Here is a 16,281-nt window from a genome sequence, read left to right on the forward strand (position 1 = left end):
GGCTGTTATTTGATTTTTTTTGAGTGTTTTTAACCAGGCTATCAGCCTCAGTGTTGGTCTGTTTTCAGTATCTTGCTTCAATTTGTTCAGACTGAAATGTCTCAGCTAACTCATGAATGGCACAGACATTCTTGTCCTCCTTAGAAAGCCACTGAGGCCGGGGATGACGTCCCCTACGGAATATGAAAAATGGAAATTTGACCTCCAGCAAGACAAATGTTTTCCCCTTAATAAGCAGCGTTTAACTGACTCCAAACATGCAGAACTTCTGCTTCATGCTCGTTTACATGTCCTCCAAACAACACTGAGCAACAGCTGTGCCAGTTTTTGGCCGTTAAGTTTGATTTATGACTAAATATCTGCAAAACTATTGATTTTTTCTATTCTTGTTTAGCTGATGAGCTGATGGTGTATATGTCCTAACACACTAAACTAACAGAGTGAACATGGTGAACATTATGCCTTGCATTCACTAGTATTGTGATGCTGAACATGCTGATACGCTGCTGTTTTCAATTAGTCTTGTAGGTGTCTCTGTATTTGCCACTTAGGCTGCACGTCATAGCTTATTAATATCTACTTTAGTTGAACAGCTGTTCTGGAGAATCCTGCTTAACATTATATACAACCTAAACATTTAACCAAACCAACCAGAGCAGATTTTATTATATATGGTTTGACATCTTTGGAAAACAGTAAACTGCAACTCAGTGTTTGTGTTCTTTTGCAGTAAACACCTATATCCTGTGTACCCCTATGGGTGTTTAACCAAGTTTACTATATCGTTCTTATCTGTCTGCTGTTTATTTGTCTGTTTCCTCCTTCTTCAGCTCTGCATGTGGAAGTTTATTTACTATTCTACAGCTCAAACCTGTATTCTTCATGTAAACTGCATCAACACATTAATATGGCTCCGAACACCTGTTCACATCTCGTTTGGCTGATTTAAAGTTGAGTACATATTTGGGTGCACTTGCAAATGCATTATCTGATCACAATCCAGTCACTAGCTAAACATGTTTGTACCAGATTTAAAGTGAGTCTGTGTTTTATCTGCACTTAAATGGCTTTGACTAGGCTGGCTGCATGGCTATTTCACTCAGTTCTGCAGGTTTAGATATAAATCTTCCACTAGCTTCATTCTCTGGCGCATCCCTTCCTTGATAAAACTTTGAGGTTGAGCTTTGGATGAAAATGTTCACCAAACAGCACATATATCACCAAGATTAATAAAGAAAAATTGCCATAAAAATATTAAGACAAGTAGAAGCGGAGAGGAGGAAAGAAAACAGATGATAAACGGTTTGATTAATGAAAGGAGACATACATTAGAGGGTAGGGTGTTCTTTGGAAAATGTGAACACTAACTTAAAAACTATAAAAAAAGGGGAGAGAGGAGTAGTGGAAAAAAGATGGGGGAATGACATATAGGTGCAGCAGTAGAGGGTAGGAACAGAAGTGAAGGGAGATACTTGCACAAACAAGACATCTGCATTGTAATTTAAAAGCAGGAGGAGGGAAAAAAATCTAACTTAATAATGAAGGAGCCATATATTAAATAAGGATGGAAGAAGTGAGCAATGTGTATGCCGCAGGCTGCAGACTACCCATAGTCCTCTCTGCTCTGCCCTAAGGGGCTCGCTGATTATGTGTGTGTCTGCATGTATAGCATAGAGTGCGTGTTCCTGTGTGTGCTTTTGTCCCTGCAGTTTTACATTTTTGCGTGCATGTGTGTGCATGCATGGGGCCCTGCTAGATTTTAGTCATCTCACTTGAATGTGTATGCGCTCTTGAAGCTGCCACTGCGTGTGGCAAGTGTGTGTGTGTTTGTGTGTGTGATGAGATGAGATTAGACTTCCTGCAGGGCTGTAGTTCCATGGAGGCCACCTGAAGCAGCAGGAACGACAGGAATGTGGGAAGTGTGATACGCTTCGCCGTCTCCATCACCACAACAACATCTCTGTCTCAGTGTGGGAGAATTGAGGAGGAATAAGAGGAAAAGAGAATAGAGCAAAATAAAAGTAGACACACGTAGAGCACATTCAAACCTTGTTTGAAATATCTTTCTCTAACCTTTATCACTGCAAAGGTTGCCAGACTCTTTGTAGCTGAGCAACAACCAAAGTACTTATCGGGCTTTTTTAGAGTTTCTAAACTTTTCAAGTTATTTGTAACTAAAGTCTAGGAGACGAAATAAGTCATGTATTTATAGATTATCACTGCATGCCACATAGGAAACAAAGGCTCTGTTCTTTACCATTCTGATGGAATGATAAAAAACATTTCCAACTCTTATCGTAGACAGAAGCGCAAAATGAAAACCTTTGATATACTGTACGGTGATTTAAATAAACAGTGGAAACCGAGGTCAAACAGACGACTGGATTATACAACATGGAGCAACGTTAGAGATATGGAGACAAAAATGCTGAAAATGGGATTAACTGTGTCCAATATGAGATAAAACTTAAACATGTGATCATTGGGAATAAGTGTAGTGTTTTTAGACTCAGTAAAATAGTTCCAAAATGCATAAAACCCACACTGCACCATGGGTCTCTTTAATATCACACTGACTTAAAAATTTTGACCTGTGATGTGATTATAGGGTCCCCGTTTGACCAATTAGTGGGATTAAGTGGGCTGGATTTGTGGGCTAGTTTTACGTCAATTAGACTGGAAGTAAATGAGTTAGACTTTTTCAAAGTTAGAAATACTACACCAGTCCTGTGGAGTTTTCTTTTAAACATAACTACTTACTCATATGCTATAATATGAATTGGTTTTGTTTGAAAATTGTTTATGACTTTTAGATGACATTTTTGCGTTGCTTAGTCGCCATCTGCTAGTTGTTTGTCAGTTCTCCTGTCAATCTGTTCATTAATGTCTTCATTTATTTGTGACTCACTTCATTTCTATTTTAATTTGAGGATTACAGAAATTATCGTGTTTTGCCAGAGGAAAGAAATGATATTATGTTTATGCAACAGTGGTTGAGTTTATATGTTACAGACAATGTCTAAGAAACCACTTTTTGTGTTTATATCCAAGTCTACAAAATTAATTATAGCCTGTTTAAATTGATGGACCCATTGAAGCTCAGGCATTACAAGATATAAACAAAACAGGGAGACTCACTCATCAAACATTACCATTAAATTAAACATCTGTGCTGTGTGACGTATGTTCGTGATAAATTCAGTGTTTAGTTGATTGATTCAGATTTACTCTGTGGCTGTTGTACTAAGTTACTACATAAACTTTAAAACATTTATCAAAGCTTCAGTTCAAAGATGCATCAATGTAAATCATAAAATGTGTCGAGATCAGACAGTTAGTGGCAAATGCTAGATCGCAATTTTTTTTTTAAATCCAATAATTTCCACCAGTGGTATATGTGAGCCAGACAGATGGAAGGAGTGAAAATCCACACTCCACCTGATTCCACTGAGTGAGTAACCACAGTGAGAGCGACACCAAAGTGAGAAAAACGTTATCAAATGTTGTGGTCGGCTGTGTTTGAAATGAAGAGTGAAGGCTTAGGTGTGGTGTTTAGTGTGTGTGTGACAGCAGGTGTTGTTCTCCTGTGGTGGCCTCAGCGCTCAGCTCTCCCACTGTGGCCGGTTATTAATGGCTACAGATTCATTACAAGCAGCCAGTCAGCCATGCTGCCAGCACGCCCGATGCTATTAGTCACACAGTCAACCTGATAGATGCACACACACAGATATGCACACAGGCATAAATATGATGAATACAAAATTCCACCAGCCAAAGACGCAAACGCTGACAGTTAGACGGACTGATAAAAATACAAATACACAATTCAGTGCAACACTAATGAAAACTTTCCCAGTATTTAACATGTTGTTACTGTGCTTTAATAACGTCTTTGTCTTTTCTTATTCTCTATTCTTCCCCTCATCCCTCCATCTTTTTCTATTCTGTCAACCCAGAGGACATCTTTATCCTCCATGGGAAAGACAAGAAGAACCCTCTCATCTATGGACTGTTTACCACATCAAGGTATGTACAGCACCTCTGTGAAACAAAAACCATGAGAGGAACTTTACATTGTAGTTGTTGACAATGACATTGGGTGACAGGGACTGGGATTATCTTAAATTTCTCCTTTAATTGTTGGTGTCAACAACAACAACCCCATCAGAATCTGCAGTTGTATTTAGGCTCGACAGGTTTGTCCTTCACTACAGTACAAGACACCAGTTATTCATATGACATTTATATATGAGTAAAGGAAAGAAACAAAGTAAAGTGCAGTGAGCACAATTTTCTTTTTAAAATGGAGAACAGACACTTCCTAACCAACTGTCCTAAACGCTATACAATACGCCTTCTATTGTATTGCCCAGTATTTTGGTTCATTGGAATGGGAGTGACACGCTGTTAAAAGAGCATCTGTGACATGATGTGAATCTCCAGTGCCACTCCGTAATGTGAGATGAAGTCACATACTGTGAAACACAAGAAGGCCACAGGGTATTCTGCCCCGTGAGTCATGAATGGAACACATTCATCCATGTTAAAAAAAAAAAAGGCAGCTCATGTGAGCCTTCGTCATCATATCATTATCAGTGCTCTGGCTTTGACACAGCAAGGGTTGCAAGTAGGTGTGGTGCGTGTATGTGCGTGTGTTTGTTTGTAACTCATATTTTCCTCCTACACAGAGAAACAGGCACACCTCATGATTTATGGAAATATTAGTGGTGTGTGGGTGTCAGTTCCTGAATTAAAAATGGTGGATAAACATTTTAGTGTTTATCCACTGATGTTACATGTGCAGTTGCTACAGAGGTACAAGCTACTGTAGCTTTTGAAGTGTTGTCATTCATAATCTTTTTACACGACACAAAAGAACAACAGAAAAAGACCTGTGGATTGAATATTATACTGTAGCTGCAATAAAAACTTAAACAGAGCAGATGTCTGTATTAAAACTAAAAGTCCTTTTTTCTTCAGATGACCAGGCTACATGCTATTCCTTCATTATGTGTCTTCCTCTACTGATGTTTATTGGCGTTAACAGCTTTTAGGTGCATTACCCAGAAGTCCGCTCACCAACGAAAACCATACCAGTGTGTGGAAAAACCTTCAAAAAAGCACAAAGGCTAAATGCGAAATAACAGTTTTTTATATTTCAGTGTCAAAACAAAACAACATGTTGTGCAACTACAGCATTTATGAGAACACATAAAAACATTAGCACTGAAATGGGTTCAATTAGGATCCACAGACAATATGATTTCTTACCCCATCTACAGAGGGAGACAAAGAAAAACATTTCTTTTTTCTGCTTCATCTGGGACAGAGCAGTGACAAAGCACATGACAGAAGGCACATTTAAGACATAAAGACAGATGAACAACAAAAAGGCTGATACTCACAAACACAGACTCTCATTTAGACTGACAGGCCAAAGACAGATCACAGGTGCACAGATACACGATACTACATAACCAAAACAAAAAACAATGAATTGTGCACAGTCTTGGTAAAAAAAACAAACTGTAGTTTGTCATTTTCTCCAAAGTTACTGACAGCACCACATGTCCTGAGAATAACTCAGTTTCAGAGGTGGATGCCAGAACGCCACAGTAGCAGCAGAAGTATGACAACATTTGGCACGGTGGAGCAGGGAGTTGGTCTGATTTTTGGTTTTTGGAAAGTGTCTGGAATCTCAGCGGGGAACAGACAGAAATCCACTGCATCACCCAGGGCGGGGTCTTAACCACAGGACTGCAGAGTGCACAAAGGTCATCTTTTCTGAACGGAAACTTCTCTCTGCGGATCACTCTACGTCGACTGCAGTCAAGAAGTCAAGAGTGTAGGCTGGGGATCTCTTCTGAACATGTTTTTATTTGCTAAGTTATTAATTTAATTGTCCATCTATCACGTGCAGTATGTTGGACATTGTCGATTGAGTTTGTTGTCTTGGTACAGTGCATATTTGTTTTAAAGAAATGGGTGTTCATCAATTAATTGCAGGTTATTTCTTTTCATTTGATAGATTGTTTTCTTTTTAAGTTTATGTGATATTCAAGCAAGATTTCAAACTGAACTCATCAACTTTTTAAAATAGAACATCTCTGTTTTTTCAGTACATCACAGACACAGATGACACTTGAAAATACAATAATGGAAATCTGTCATGTAGGTTCGAATTCACCAGGGCTTTATAGTGAGTAGAAAGTAGTGACTTATTGCAGGTTAATGCATGAACTTCTGCTCTTCTTGTCTTCTGTTATTGCAGATGTTCACACGGATACCTCCGCTACTCAGTTAAATCATTTAAATCAGCTGATTTTGCAGTATTTGGATAGATCTACCAGAAATGTTGGTTTATGTCCCTCCACAGAAAATTCAGACTAAATAGAAAGAAACCACCCTGATTCATCACAGCACAGCCTTTCTGTCTGTTTTAAACAGCTCTGCCCAACAAACACTCCTGGAATCTTTAACTCAGATACACTTTGCCTAAGTGTAAGTCTAAACCCTGATCTTAAGTATGGTGAATGGGATGTTGTGGTGCAGTCTGGTGTGCTAAAAGCAGCACATTCATCCAAGCTGGACGTTGGGTTGGAGCACATTCAGTAAATTGGTGCATTCAAGCTGAAAAGCCACAATGACTCATAGCTCTTTATACAGTACATCACTTTCTTATTTAGCTCGCTGCTTAAGTGAAATCATTAAAGACAAGTTCAGCTTATGATTTTATTCATGCAGGCTGGAATAACAACTGTCGGAAAGATTATCTGTGTCTGACTGCTATAAATGACACACCTCTTTCCTTCTTTCTTGTGTGTCCTCAGTGATATTCTGAATGGTTCAGCAGTTTGTGTTTACCGAATGGAAGATGTTGTTCGGGCTTTCAAGGGAAATTTCCTGCATAAAGAAGGGCCTCAGTATAAGTGGGCAGAGTTTACAGGCAAGGTGCCTTACCCACGACCTGGAACAGTAAGTATTTCCTTCAGACAATGTTGAGTCAGTAAATACACTCACACAGGTACTGAAGTCACTTATTGTAGTTATACACTTTGAATCTGATGTTAGGTGGGTTTTCGTCCACCAGTTTTTTTGGGGTTTTTTTTTCATTTACACATTGAAAAAGCTGAGTGGAAATTTAGCCAACTCCTACCATTTGCATAATGAAAGTGGATGGAAACATGCATAACTTATTTTTTTCAATACGTGGAATGGAAAACCACACTTTGTGACAAAATAATGTACCTTATTTACAATAATGTTCAAAATCTAAACCACAATTGTTCTCAAAAGTATGAATTTTTGTCTCTCTCAGTGTCCCAGTAGTACATATGGAAGCTACAGTTCGACCAGAGAGTATCCTGATGATGTCATCTTTTTCAGCAGGACTCACCCACTGCTACAGGTTCAGCTGAAATTTCTCTGTATTAAATGACATGTAATTAAATTATATTATGGCCTGTTTTATCATGGGGTGAAGAACATTTTTGTATTTTTAACAAATTTAATTAGCTCTCTATCAACATTGAGAACCTGACTGCCTGGATAGAATTTTTTACATTTACTGTAGTGCAGTTTCTGATTGTAAAGTTTACCCTGCTTTAGGAAAATGTGCTGCCACTGGGAGAGCGCCCCCTCTTGGTCAGAGTGGGCGTTCACTACAAGTTTAGCAAAATGCTGGTGGATCGAGTGGAGGCCGTGGACAGCACCTACGACGTCCTGTTCATTGGCACAGGTAGAGTGTGTGCAATGATACTTTTCACTAAGTTTCAATAAGCGTTGGTTTATGTGCTTGTCACATTAACTCTGCAGTGGATGTTGTTTTTTCACTAAAACTTTTAAAATGTGCTGTTTCTTCTGCAGACTCTGGTCTGGTGCTGAAGGCCATCCATCTGCCCAGAGAGCACGGTCAGAGTCAGGAGGTCACTCTGGAGCAGCTGCAGGTCTTTCAGGTACAGAAAACAGTTACTCTGGAAAACAATGTTGTACCACAAATATTAACATAACTGCAAGTCATGCGGCTTGTCAGATAGTTTGACTGTGTTTCCTAACATTCAAGGCAGCTGTTTGTCTAATTTATTCCTGCACAAATCAACTTACACTTGACTCTTGGAACTGAGTGGGATTATGTGGATCTAATCAGTGTGCGAGCAGTCTGAATTTAAGGTTTATTTTTAATATTGACATTATTATTCGCAATTTCGTTGTACTGTTGGACCAAGTGTGACTGTACAATGACAATAAAGCTTTATCTTATTATGAAGCAGTAATGCAGTGTAGACTTCAGATAAGTGTGTACTTAAACAACATAATCATGCAACAGAAATTGAACTAATTGAATATTTAATGTGGAATATCTTTAACTGTTGCAACTTGCAAGACCATTTTATATTACATACAGAAATTTAATGAATGAATGTAAATGAAAGAGAGTACATTAGATATTAAAATATCTAAAACACTAAAACATTCAATCTTAAACTGTCTAAACTAACTGAAAGAACACTGTATCATGCTTCATGCTTTCCTAAACTCCAACCAAAGATTTAAAATACTGCATATATATACCTTTACATATGACATGAATTAACACTAGATTATGTTGCATAGCACAAAAATTACAACAGCTGGATACAGTTATCACATCAGATTGTACAGTTCACAGTATTCATAGTTCATAATTCCACTGGAGGCTCAAATTCAAAATGCAAGAAAAGGTCTGTGTTTACTGACGTGGTTGAGATTTCTTTGTCTGTGTGAGTGTGGTCAGGCCATAAGTTTGTTTTTCTGCTCTGTATTGTACTGTGTGCTTGTGTAATGACTTTCAAATGATATGAAAGAAACATGTGATTACCACAATATGAGATCAGTTCTCTAGATTATTTAAAATAATATGCAGAAATCCTTCTGTGTGTCTGAGCGCGACAGCTTCTTGCTTTCTTTGCTTTCATGTTTTGCCTCTTTTTAAACTGGATATGTTCCTCAGATTTCTTTTCTCTCTTCCTTGCAGCACAAATCACCAGTGACAGCCATGACACTCTCAAAGAAAAAGGTAACAGATGAGATGGGGGAGACAGAAACTCACTTTCAAACTTCCTTCACACGCAGACACATACACACACACACGCACACACACACTCATGCACAGCATCACACATATCACTCCAATCTCCACCTTGCATCTCCAAGGACAGCTTCATCACCAGTTGCTATGGTTACCCCACCTCAGTCAGAGCAGTAATAAAGAGATGCCACACACACAAACACGCTCTCTGTCTGTGACATTGTTACACTGTGAGCTGGATGTGTGACTCAGAGACTGAGGATGGTTTAGCTGTTGATTGTTAAAGTGTCTCTGTTTCACAGGAGCAAACTGAATGACCCCTTTCTCTCTTGTCTCTCCCTCGTTTATTATTCTCCTCCTCTTTACTTTCTTTCCTCCTACTTCCTCAACCTCTTTTACTCCACTTCTTCCCTCTCCCTGTTCTCCTCCTCCTCCAGCAGTGGTTGTTTGTGGGCTCCAGGGAGGGTGTCTCCCAGCTGGCGCTGTACCAGTGTGAACTTTACGGCCAGGCCTGCGCTGAGTGTTGCCTGGCCAGAGATCCCTACTGCACCTGGGACGGACACGCCTGCAGCCCCTACATGCCCACTGTGCGGAGGTACGAACAACCAACTACATCAGCTCATGTTTATTCAATGAATACAAACCCAATTATGTTGATTATGCCTAGAAGTTGAATTTTTTGTTGTCTAACACATGGAATACATTTTTCTAAATCAGATTTAAACCACATTTGTTGATAGTTTAAAATGTGGCTCAGATTACATCTGAACTATCTGGTGAAATATTTTTCCAACAACACTTTCCTCCAGTTCGAAGCATAACAAATGGACAGATTGCCATGAAATTTACAAATGACAATGTTTCACCTTTCCTCTAGTGTGACTATCATCAACATCAGTTAAAATATGTACTTTCAGCATAAAATCTAATAATATAAAAGGTATATTGGCATGTAATTTGTTGAAATAACTAATTATCCCCAGTGGATTAGGCCTTTTTATTTCCTTTATTACCTAATGAATTTCTGTAGCACTGCCGTGGGGACAAACATTATATTACTAGCCACGCTTTATTCTGTCAGACTTCCAAATTACAGAATATAATGAACATTGGAGCCACTTGGAGTGACTAGGAAGTTTAAATTCTTTGGTAAACCTAATTATGTTTTTTTTACAGGAGGAATGCTCGTCATTTAGGGGAAGATGAGGATCCACTAACTCAGTGTGTCAGACAGGGAGGTGAGGAGCTAATCCACTGGTTGCACAACAGCACTTTACATACAGTTTGAAAGAATCACATTACAACACTAAACTAAATAATTGCTAATATTAATAACTATAGATTATATTCAAAGTAATACCATTGAAATCTGTTTTAATTTAAAGGCTCAAATTAAAATCTGTACAACATACATAATCCTTTGAAAGTCAGATAAACCAAGTAAATGCTAAATGAAATATATAAATATATATTTAACCTTACTTGTCTTTTCCTGGTCTCTTTCAGCCGGGCTGCAGGTGGAAGCAGAGCAGAGGGTGATGATGGTTGCCGAGGGTAACAGCACCTACCTGGAGTGTCTTCCTCGATCCAGACACGCTGCTGTTACCTGGTACAAACAGGCTGGAGAGAACAGTCCTGAACTAAACCAGGTACACACACATTTCTCTGTGATGATGTGATTTATGTTTATATTTTTACAATGTTACGTACAGAACATGAAATCAAGGGGATTGTCCACCAAGTCTCTAAAACAACAGTGTCTCAAAACACTCAAAACAAGTCTCAAAACAAGGATGCAGGTAGCAGTGCTGCTAATATCTGCAGAGAAAGAAGAAAACTATCCGACTTACCTTCTCTCTACCTCTTTCCCAGGTGGTAACAGGTGACCAGATGGTGGTGATTGAGCGTGGTGTCCTGATTCGTCGGGCTGAGCTGTCTCACGGTGGTGTCTACCATTGCCAGGTGGAGGAGCATGGCTACCACTGGACCGCTGTCACAGTCCGCCTCTCTGTGTGGAGCCCCTCAGCCAATGGCCTGCTTGCCTCCTTGTCCAGCTCGTCCTATCCAAGTGGCGGGGCCCAGCCCTGGTACGAGGACGTGATGGCGCTAATTCACCCGGGAAACCTCGGCCAACACTGCAAGGCTCTGGGATACCGACCCCCACGTACCCACCACCGCCACGGCAACATCATGGTGGAGCTGAACAAGGAGAAAGGGAAGGGGGAAAGGCACAAGCATGGTGGAGGAAAAGGAGGCGGAGGAGGGGGAGGAAGAGCAGCGGGGAGGAAGAGCAGGAGCAAGCCGCAGCAGAGGGCACCTAGGAGTGCTTGAATGTGTCGCAGAGTAAGAGGACAGATTGTCAGTCACCTGAACACACACACAGATATACACACATTTACACAGACACACACATAACTTATAGACTGAGACACTGACATACCGTATGTACAGAGACTATGACATGCGCATGCATCTACAGTATCTACAAACAAAAAAAGCATCATTGACGAACATTCAACACATCGGAGACTGCAAAGACTTTGTAAATAAAAAAAGCATGTTGAATGAAGGATGAACAGCATGTTCAAAGTTTGACAGACTCTGTTTCGTGACGTTTCAGAGATACATCTGTTGTTTTGGGTCTTTACAAAGAAAGAAAGTCAGGTTCCAAAAGTAGAAATTCAGGATTTGAGAACACATCATCCAACCTTTTAAAAAAGATTGCTGCCTTGTAGGATAATTCTGGTGGTTTTGCATGTTTTGGCCATTAATTACAAATCACAAATACGCTGCCAGTTGTTGTCCTAAACAGATGTTTTTAGATTGCTTTCCTAGCTCCTAGGCAGACAGTGGTTTTCATTAAAATCATCATGCAGATATAGAAAAAAATCTTGACATATGTAATCCATCACAGTGCACAGGATGCTGCCTTTTTAACAGTTATATTAGTGAAAACTGCATGTTCCAAACTTTCCTTAGTGTCGTGTTCAAATTACAACAACGCTGCATCGCACGTCTCAGATGTGAGCGACGACTGCTCAGAAAACCTTTGATTGACAAGCTGTGTTGTCAGAAAGTGATAGTAATAAGTGAATAGTGCTAAAGGATTTGGTTGTTGTTTGGCACCCTGCTGTCAAATCTCAGATGTAACAGAAGCAAAAAAGAAACTAAAACGAAAGTGAAATGTATCTAAATATTCTGTGGTGGAGTGCATATCAATCTAAACTCATTGTATGTTTTGGAAAATAATCTGCAGTGATTGATGATTAACGGGCTAAAACATTAAGTAAACAGCAGCAACTGAGGCAGTTTGTGAATAGCTGTAAATAAAGAAGATGAGTTCTACTCATTTTTCGCTAATGAATATAAAACATTTTGAGTGAAATCCTTCAAAGTGCTCACCTACAGTGAGAGTTTCATTGGTTTTTTTGTTTAGGTGGGGTCTGACCACAAGATGACTGACTGCGACCGCTAAGATGAAAGGCTGAGAAAAGCATGATGATGGCTTTGATGAGGTTACACATCTATTTTCCCAGGACGTTGGTGCTGTGTTGCAGCCGCACAGACACACTACAGGAGGGTTTTTTCCATTATGTTCTCCAGGCAAAGCTGGCACTTATTTGATGCCATGCAGCAGATTTGTTTAGTATAGGTGTAGGTTTAGGGGAAAAAGTGAACGTAATGAAGGTGGATCTGGTGTGTCAGACAAAAACTCTGTGCTATTTTGAGTGTTGGTTTAGTTTGTCTGGAATCTCACATGGAGGCAGAAACACGTTTATTTTTACATGGGAAAAAGTAACATCTGCACGTCAGCTCTCATTTTTCTACCTACTGTATGTTTCTGGGAAGAAATGATGTTGCTGCTATCAGATGAGGTGCAATCAAGCCGTCACAGTAAATTAAAAAAGAAGTTCAATTATCTTCTTGACATTGATAATTTAATGTGTTTCGAATGGTTTTAATAAGTGTAAGGGTCGTGACCAGGGTCAGAGCTACCACACATTTTTGGCTAAACACAGAGTGTTTTTTTTAATTGGTACTATTAAAATTGTATTTCTAGCTAGTAAAAACTAAATATTTCGTGGCCATTTGTTTGTGAGAGTTGAGCATACTGAACCATTTCAAATGTTAAAATACATATATAAAGATTTTCAGTAATGTTGATACAACATGGACAAGAAGACACATTTGAAGAGGACCAGACTATGACGTGCAAACAAACTCTGTACAGAACATGCATGTTTCTCAGACTTTGGCTCAGGACCTAAAATGAGCCGTTAATGACTGTGGATGCTATACCAACAAAAATTGGAGTAATATATTGCTGGTCCTGCTGCTCCAGCTGGTAATGGCACCTGGCTGTAAATTACAGTATGAAGCAGGCTCTGCGTATAATAAAGAAGCCTTTATTATACAAAATGGGAACTTGAGAGGGTGCTAAACAGGACTGGCGTCGAGTGGACTCCGGCCTGTTGGATTTGAGCAACTTCAGTGACTTTGCAAAGCAGTAAATTGTGATTTGTTCTCAATGTTAAAATGTTAAACCATCACCACTTGTTCCACTTCTATTTAACTGTTTGCTTGGTGGTACTTATTTGTTTAATCTAGAGTGAAAATTCTTCTTGTTGTTGTTGAAGTCAGACTTTTGGAAAACACTTAAAGCTCTATTCATCAGGAAACTAACTGGACGTTTGATTAATATGTTCGTGTGTTTATCAGTCTTTGTGTTTGTGTGCCCACTGTCTGCACGGTATTCTTCTTTATCTATTTCTGTTTTTGCAGGATTTCTAATTGTCACCATCTGCTTCTGTTGATGCACCTTCCCACTCCTATCTATGAAAAGTTATTTTTTTAGTTGTTATTTTGAGATTCTTACTCATCCTGCGGGGATTTAAAAGTAGAAACCATTAGGGCTCAAGGCTGCTGGAACTAAAAATGTGTCTTTTAGAAACATTTTAAATTTCTCTATTTGTGTGTTTGTTGAAGAGATAAAAGAGAGGAACAGATATAAATCGAATTTTCAGATCAGAGTGCAGTGGGGATAAAAAGACTATCTGTGACTGAATATAGATTAATTTAAGAGAATTTGGCTTAATTTTATCCCACAGTGATGATGCAAAGAGCACAAGCCTTCTTATATTAGAGTGAATACACTGTCCCATGATGGGTCCTGCAGGATCCCTGTTCCTTTGCTGCTCTGGCAGTGTGTAGTTCTGTGTGTATGTGTCTTTGTACAGTATAAATGTGTGTGTTTGACATTAGTGGGAATAGAGGAAGAGGAGCCAAGACAAAGGCTCAGAGGCCAGTCAAGTAAATCTACCAGAAATGGGGAAGTCAGCTGTGGTTCTGAGACACTTCTGATGCCATAAAAAAACAGACCAGAAGCAGAAAGAGCGTGCAGAAAATTAACATGGGCCTAGCTTTTTGGCTTTGGCCACATAAAAGAACTGAGCTGCTTCTGATTGTGTGTGTTGGAGTAAAGAGAATGAAAGGGGGTTTAGAAGGGAGTGTGTAATAGTTGGATGTTGGATGCGTGTGTCAGAAACAGCCACATCTCAAAAAAACAAAAGGGCGTGTTAGTGGGTGAAGCCAACAGTATGAAATCAGGGTTTGCTGTGTTCTGCAACAGCTGGTTAATGTGACATTTAGGGCAAATACAGAGCGACTCCGGCTGTGTTTAATGGTCCTAACACAGTCACTGTGAGGACACTCGTTGACATAATGCATTCCCCAGCCCACTACTGTCCTATAGGCCATGCTACTCTACTTTACCCTAACCCTAACCATCGCAACTAACTGCATCACCCTAAACTTTACCCCAACCTTAAACCTAACCTTAACACCTACTCTTAAACCAGAGGTTACACTTTGTGAGGACCAGCACAATTTGTAGACTACTGTACTGAGGACATTTTAGCCGGTCCTCACAATGATAGCCCTACAAACACAGTGGATGCAGCCTGTAAGTCACTGTATAATCGTACAGCCACTTGGAATAATCTATCACCGACGTACAGTGCCGTGGTTTCACAGTCATTCACATTTTATTTCAGGTGGCCCTAAAGACACACATGAACGACAGATGGAACGACAACACACAGGTGACCATCCCAGTGTTAACAACTTAATGACTCCACAGAGTGTATAAAGCTGCTGCTCCAGCCGCTTGGAAATGATGAGAGGTGAAACGTCTTCAAGAACTTACAACACGCTGCCACTAAACTGTACCTCTGGGAAAACCATGACCCGGATGACTGGGACTTTGTTTTCCTTTTTGTAAATATGTATAAACGTCTGCTTACAAATGAGTAGATCTGTGTTTTGTGGTTTATTCTGCCTACAAGAATCCAGTGCAATCCGGTGTACATTGCAACAACGTCAAGTGACAAACGTGCTAATATATTGTTAAGATTTTTATTTTGGAGCTTTTATGCTCTTTCAGGGTCTTTTCAAACACCTCAGGAAATACCCTCTTTATGTTTTTTCATTCTCTTCTTCTGATTAGATTTGAGTTCAGTCATTATCCTGTTCTCTCCTGAAGGGTAAAAAATGAACCAGACTCCCAGAGCCACAAACGTTTCTTCTCAGTTCGGTTTTGAATGTGCTGCTCTGTTTTGCTTTACAGAGTAAGCAGTTGTTGTTGTTGCGGCGATCCTGAGAGCTTGAAATGATTTACGAAGGCAGAATTGTGACGCTTTGAGCTTTTAAACCGTAAACAGTTTGTCAGGGTCGAGTGGGAATCCAAAGTGATGCAATCCCAAATAACGTAAACCCTCTTTCAGTCTGCTGTTTTTGAGGATGGCCCTCGGTCAAGTGGACCAGCCTACAAATTCAGCATTGATGTTTTAAAGATGCACAAGCACGCAAACGGCTTTGGACGCAAATCAGTGGACCATTACGTGCAGAAAAATTATATACACCTCAGCACTGACAGTACCACACACAGATGCACAGAATTGGTGTGTGGTTTCCTCATTGTCAGTCCACACAGCCATATTTATAAGTACAATAAAGTCAGTCAGTGAAAACAGTAAAAATGTTTCTTTGTGCTCTCTTTTCTCAGATAAATAAAGATGTAAGCAAACTGGTAAATTGCATATTTAAGTATTATTAAAAAAAATAATAAAGCTTCAGCTTTCCTGGAAACAGGGTTTAGTGTATACAGGGATTCTTTCCACTTCAGATGTGTTGTTTTTTTCATGCATGCTGTCCGT

General features: G+C 39.6%; 1 protein-coding gene across 5 annotated transcripts in view; it reads left to right on the forward strand.

Annotated features, from left to right (window-relative positions):
- sema3h (sema domain, immunoglobulin domain (Ig), short basic domain, secreted, (semaphorin) 3H) overlaps positions 1-15,378 on the forward strand; it is a 53,783-nt gene extending 38,405 nt beyond the window's left edge. For 2 of the 5 annotated variants that reach the window (XM_026367123.1, XM_026367122.1), the window contains exons 12-21: positions 3,957-4,026; positions 6,831-6,975; positions 7,319-7,408; positions 7,609-7,738; positions 7,867-7,955; positions 9,014-9,055; positions 9,505-9,662; positions 10,244-10,305; positions 10,574-10,716; positions 10,940-11,398. In XM_026367123.1, coding sequence (XP_026222908.1) covers positions 3,957-4,026; positions 6,831-6,975; positions 7,319-7,408; positions 7,609-7,738; positions 7,867-7,955; positions 9,014-9,055; positions 9,505-9,662; positions 10,244-10,305; positions 10,574-10,716; positions 10,940-11,398 — 1,388 coding nt within the window. Of the gene's footprint in view, positions 1-3,956; positions 4,027-6,830; positions 6,976-7,318; positions 7,409-7,608; positions 7,739-7,866; positions 7,956-9,013; positions 9,056-9,504; positions 9,663-10,243; positions 10,306-10,573; positions 10,717-10,939 lie in introns of all 5 variants that reach the window. The other 3 variants (XM_026367124.1, XM_026367125.1, XM_026367121.1) reach the window with 3 other exon arrangements.
- Positions 15,379-16,281: the final 903 nt, after the last annotated feature.

This window comes from Anabas testudineus, chromosome 7 (genome assembly GCF_900324465.2).
Source record: "Anabas testudineus chromosome 7, fAnaTes1.2, whole genome shotgun sequence".
NCBI lineage: Eukaryota > Metazoa > Chordata > Actinopteri > Anabantiformes > Anabantidae > Anabas > Anabas testudineus.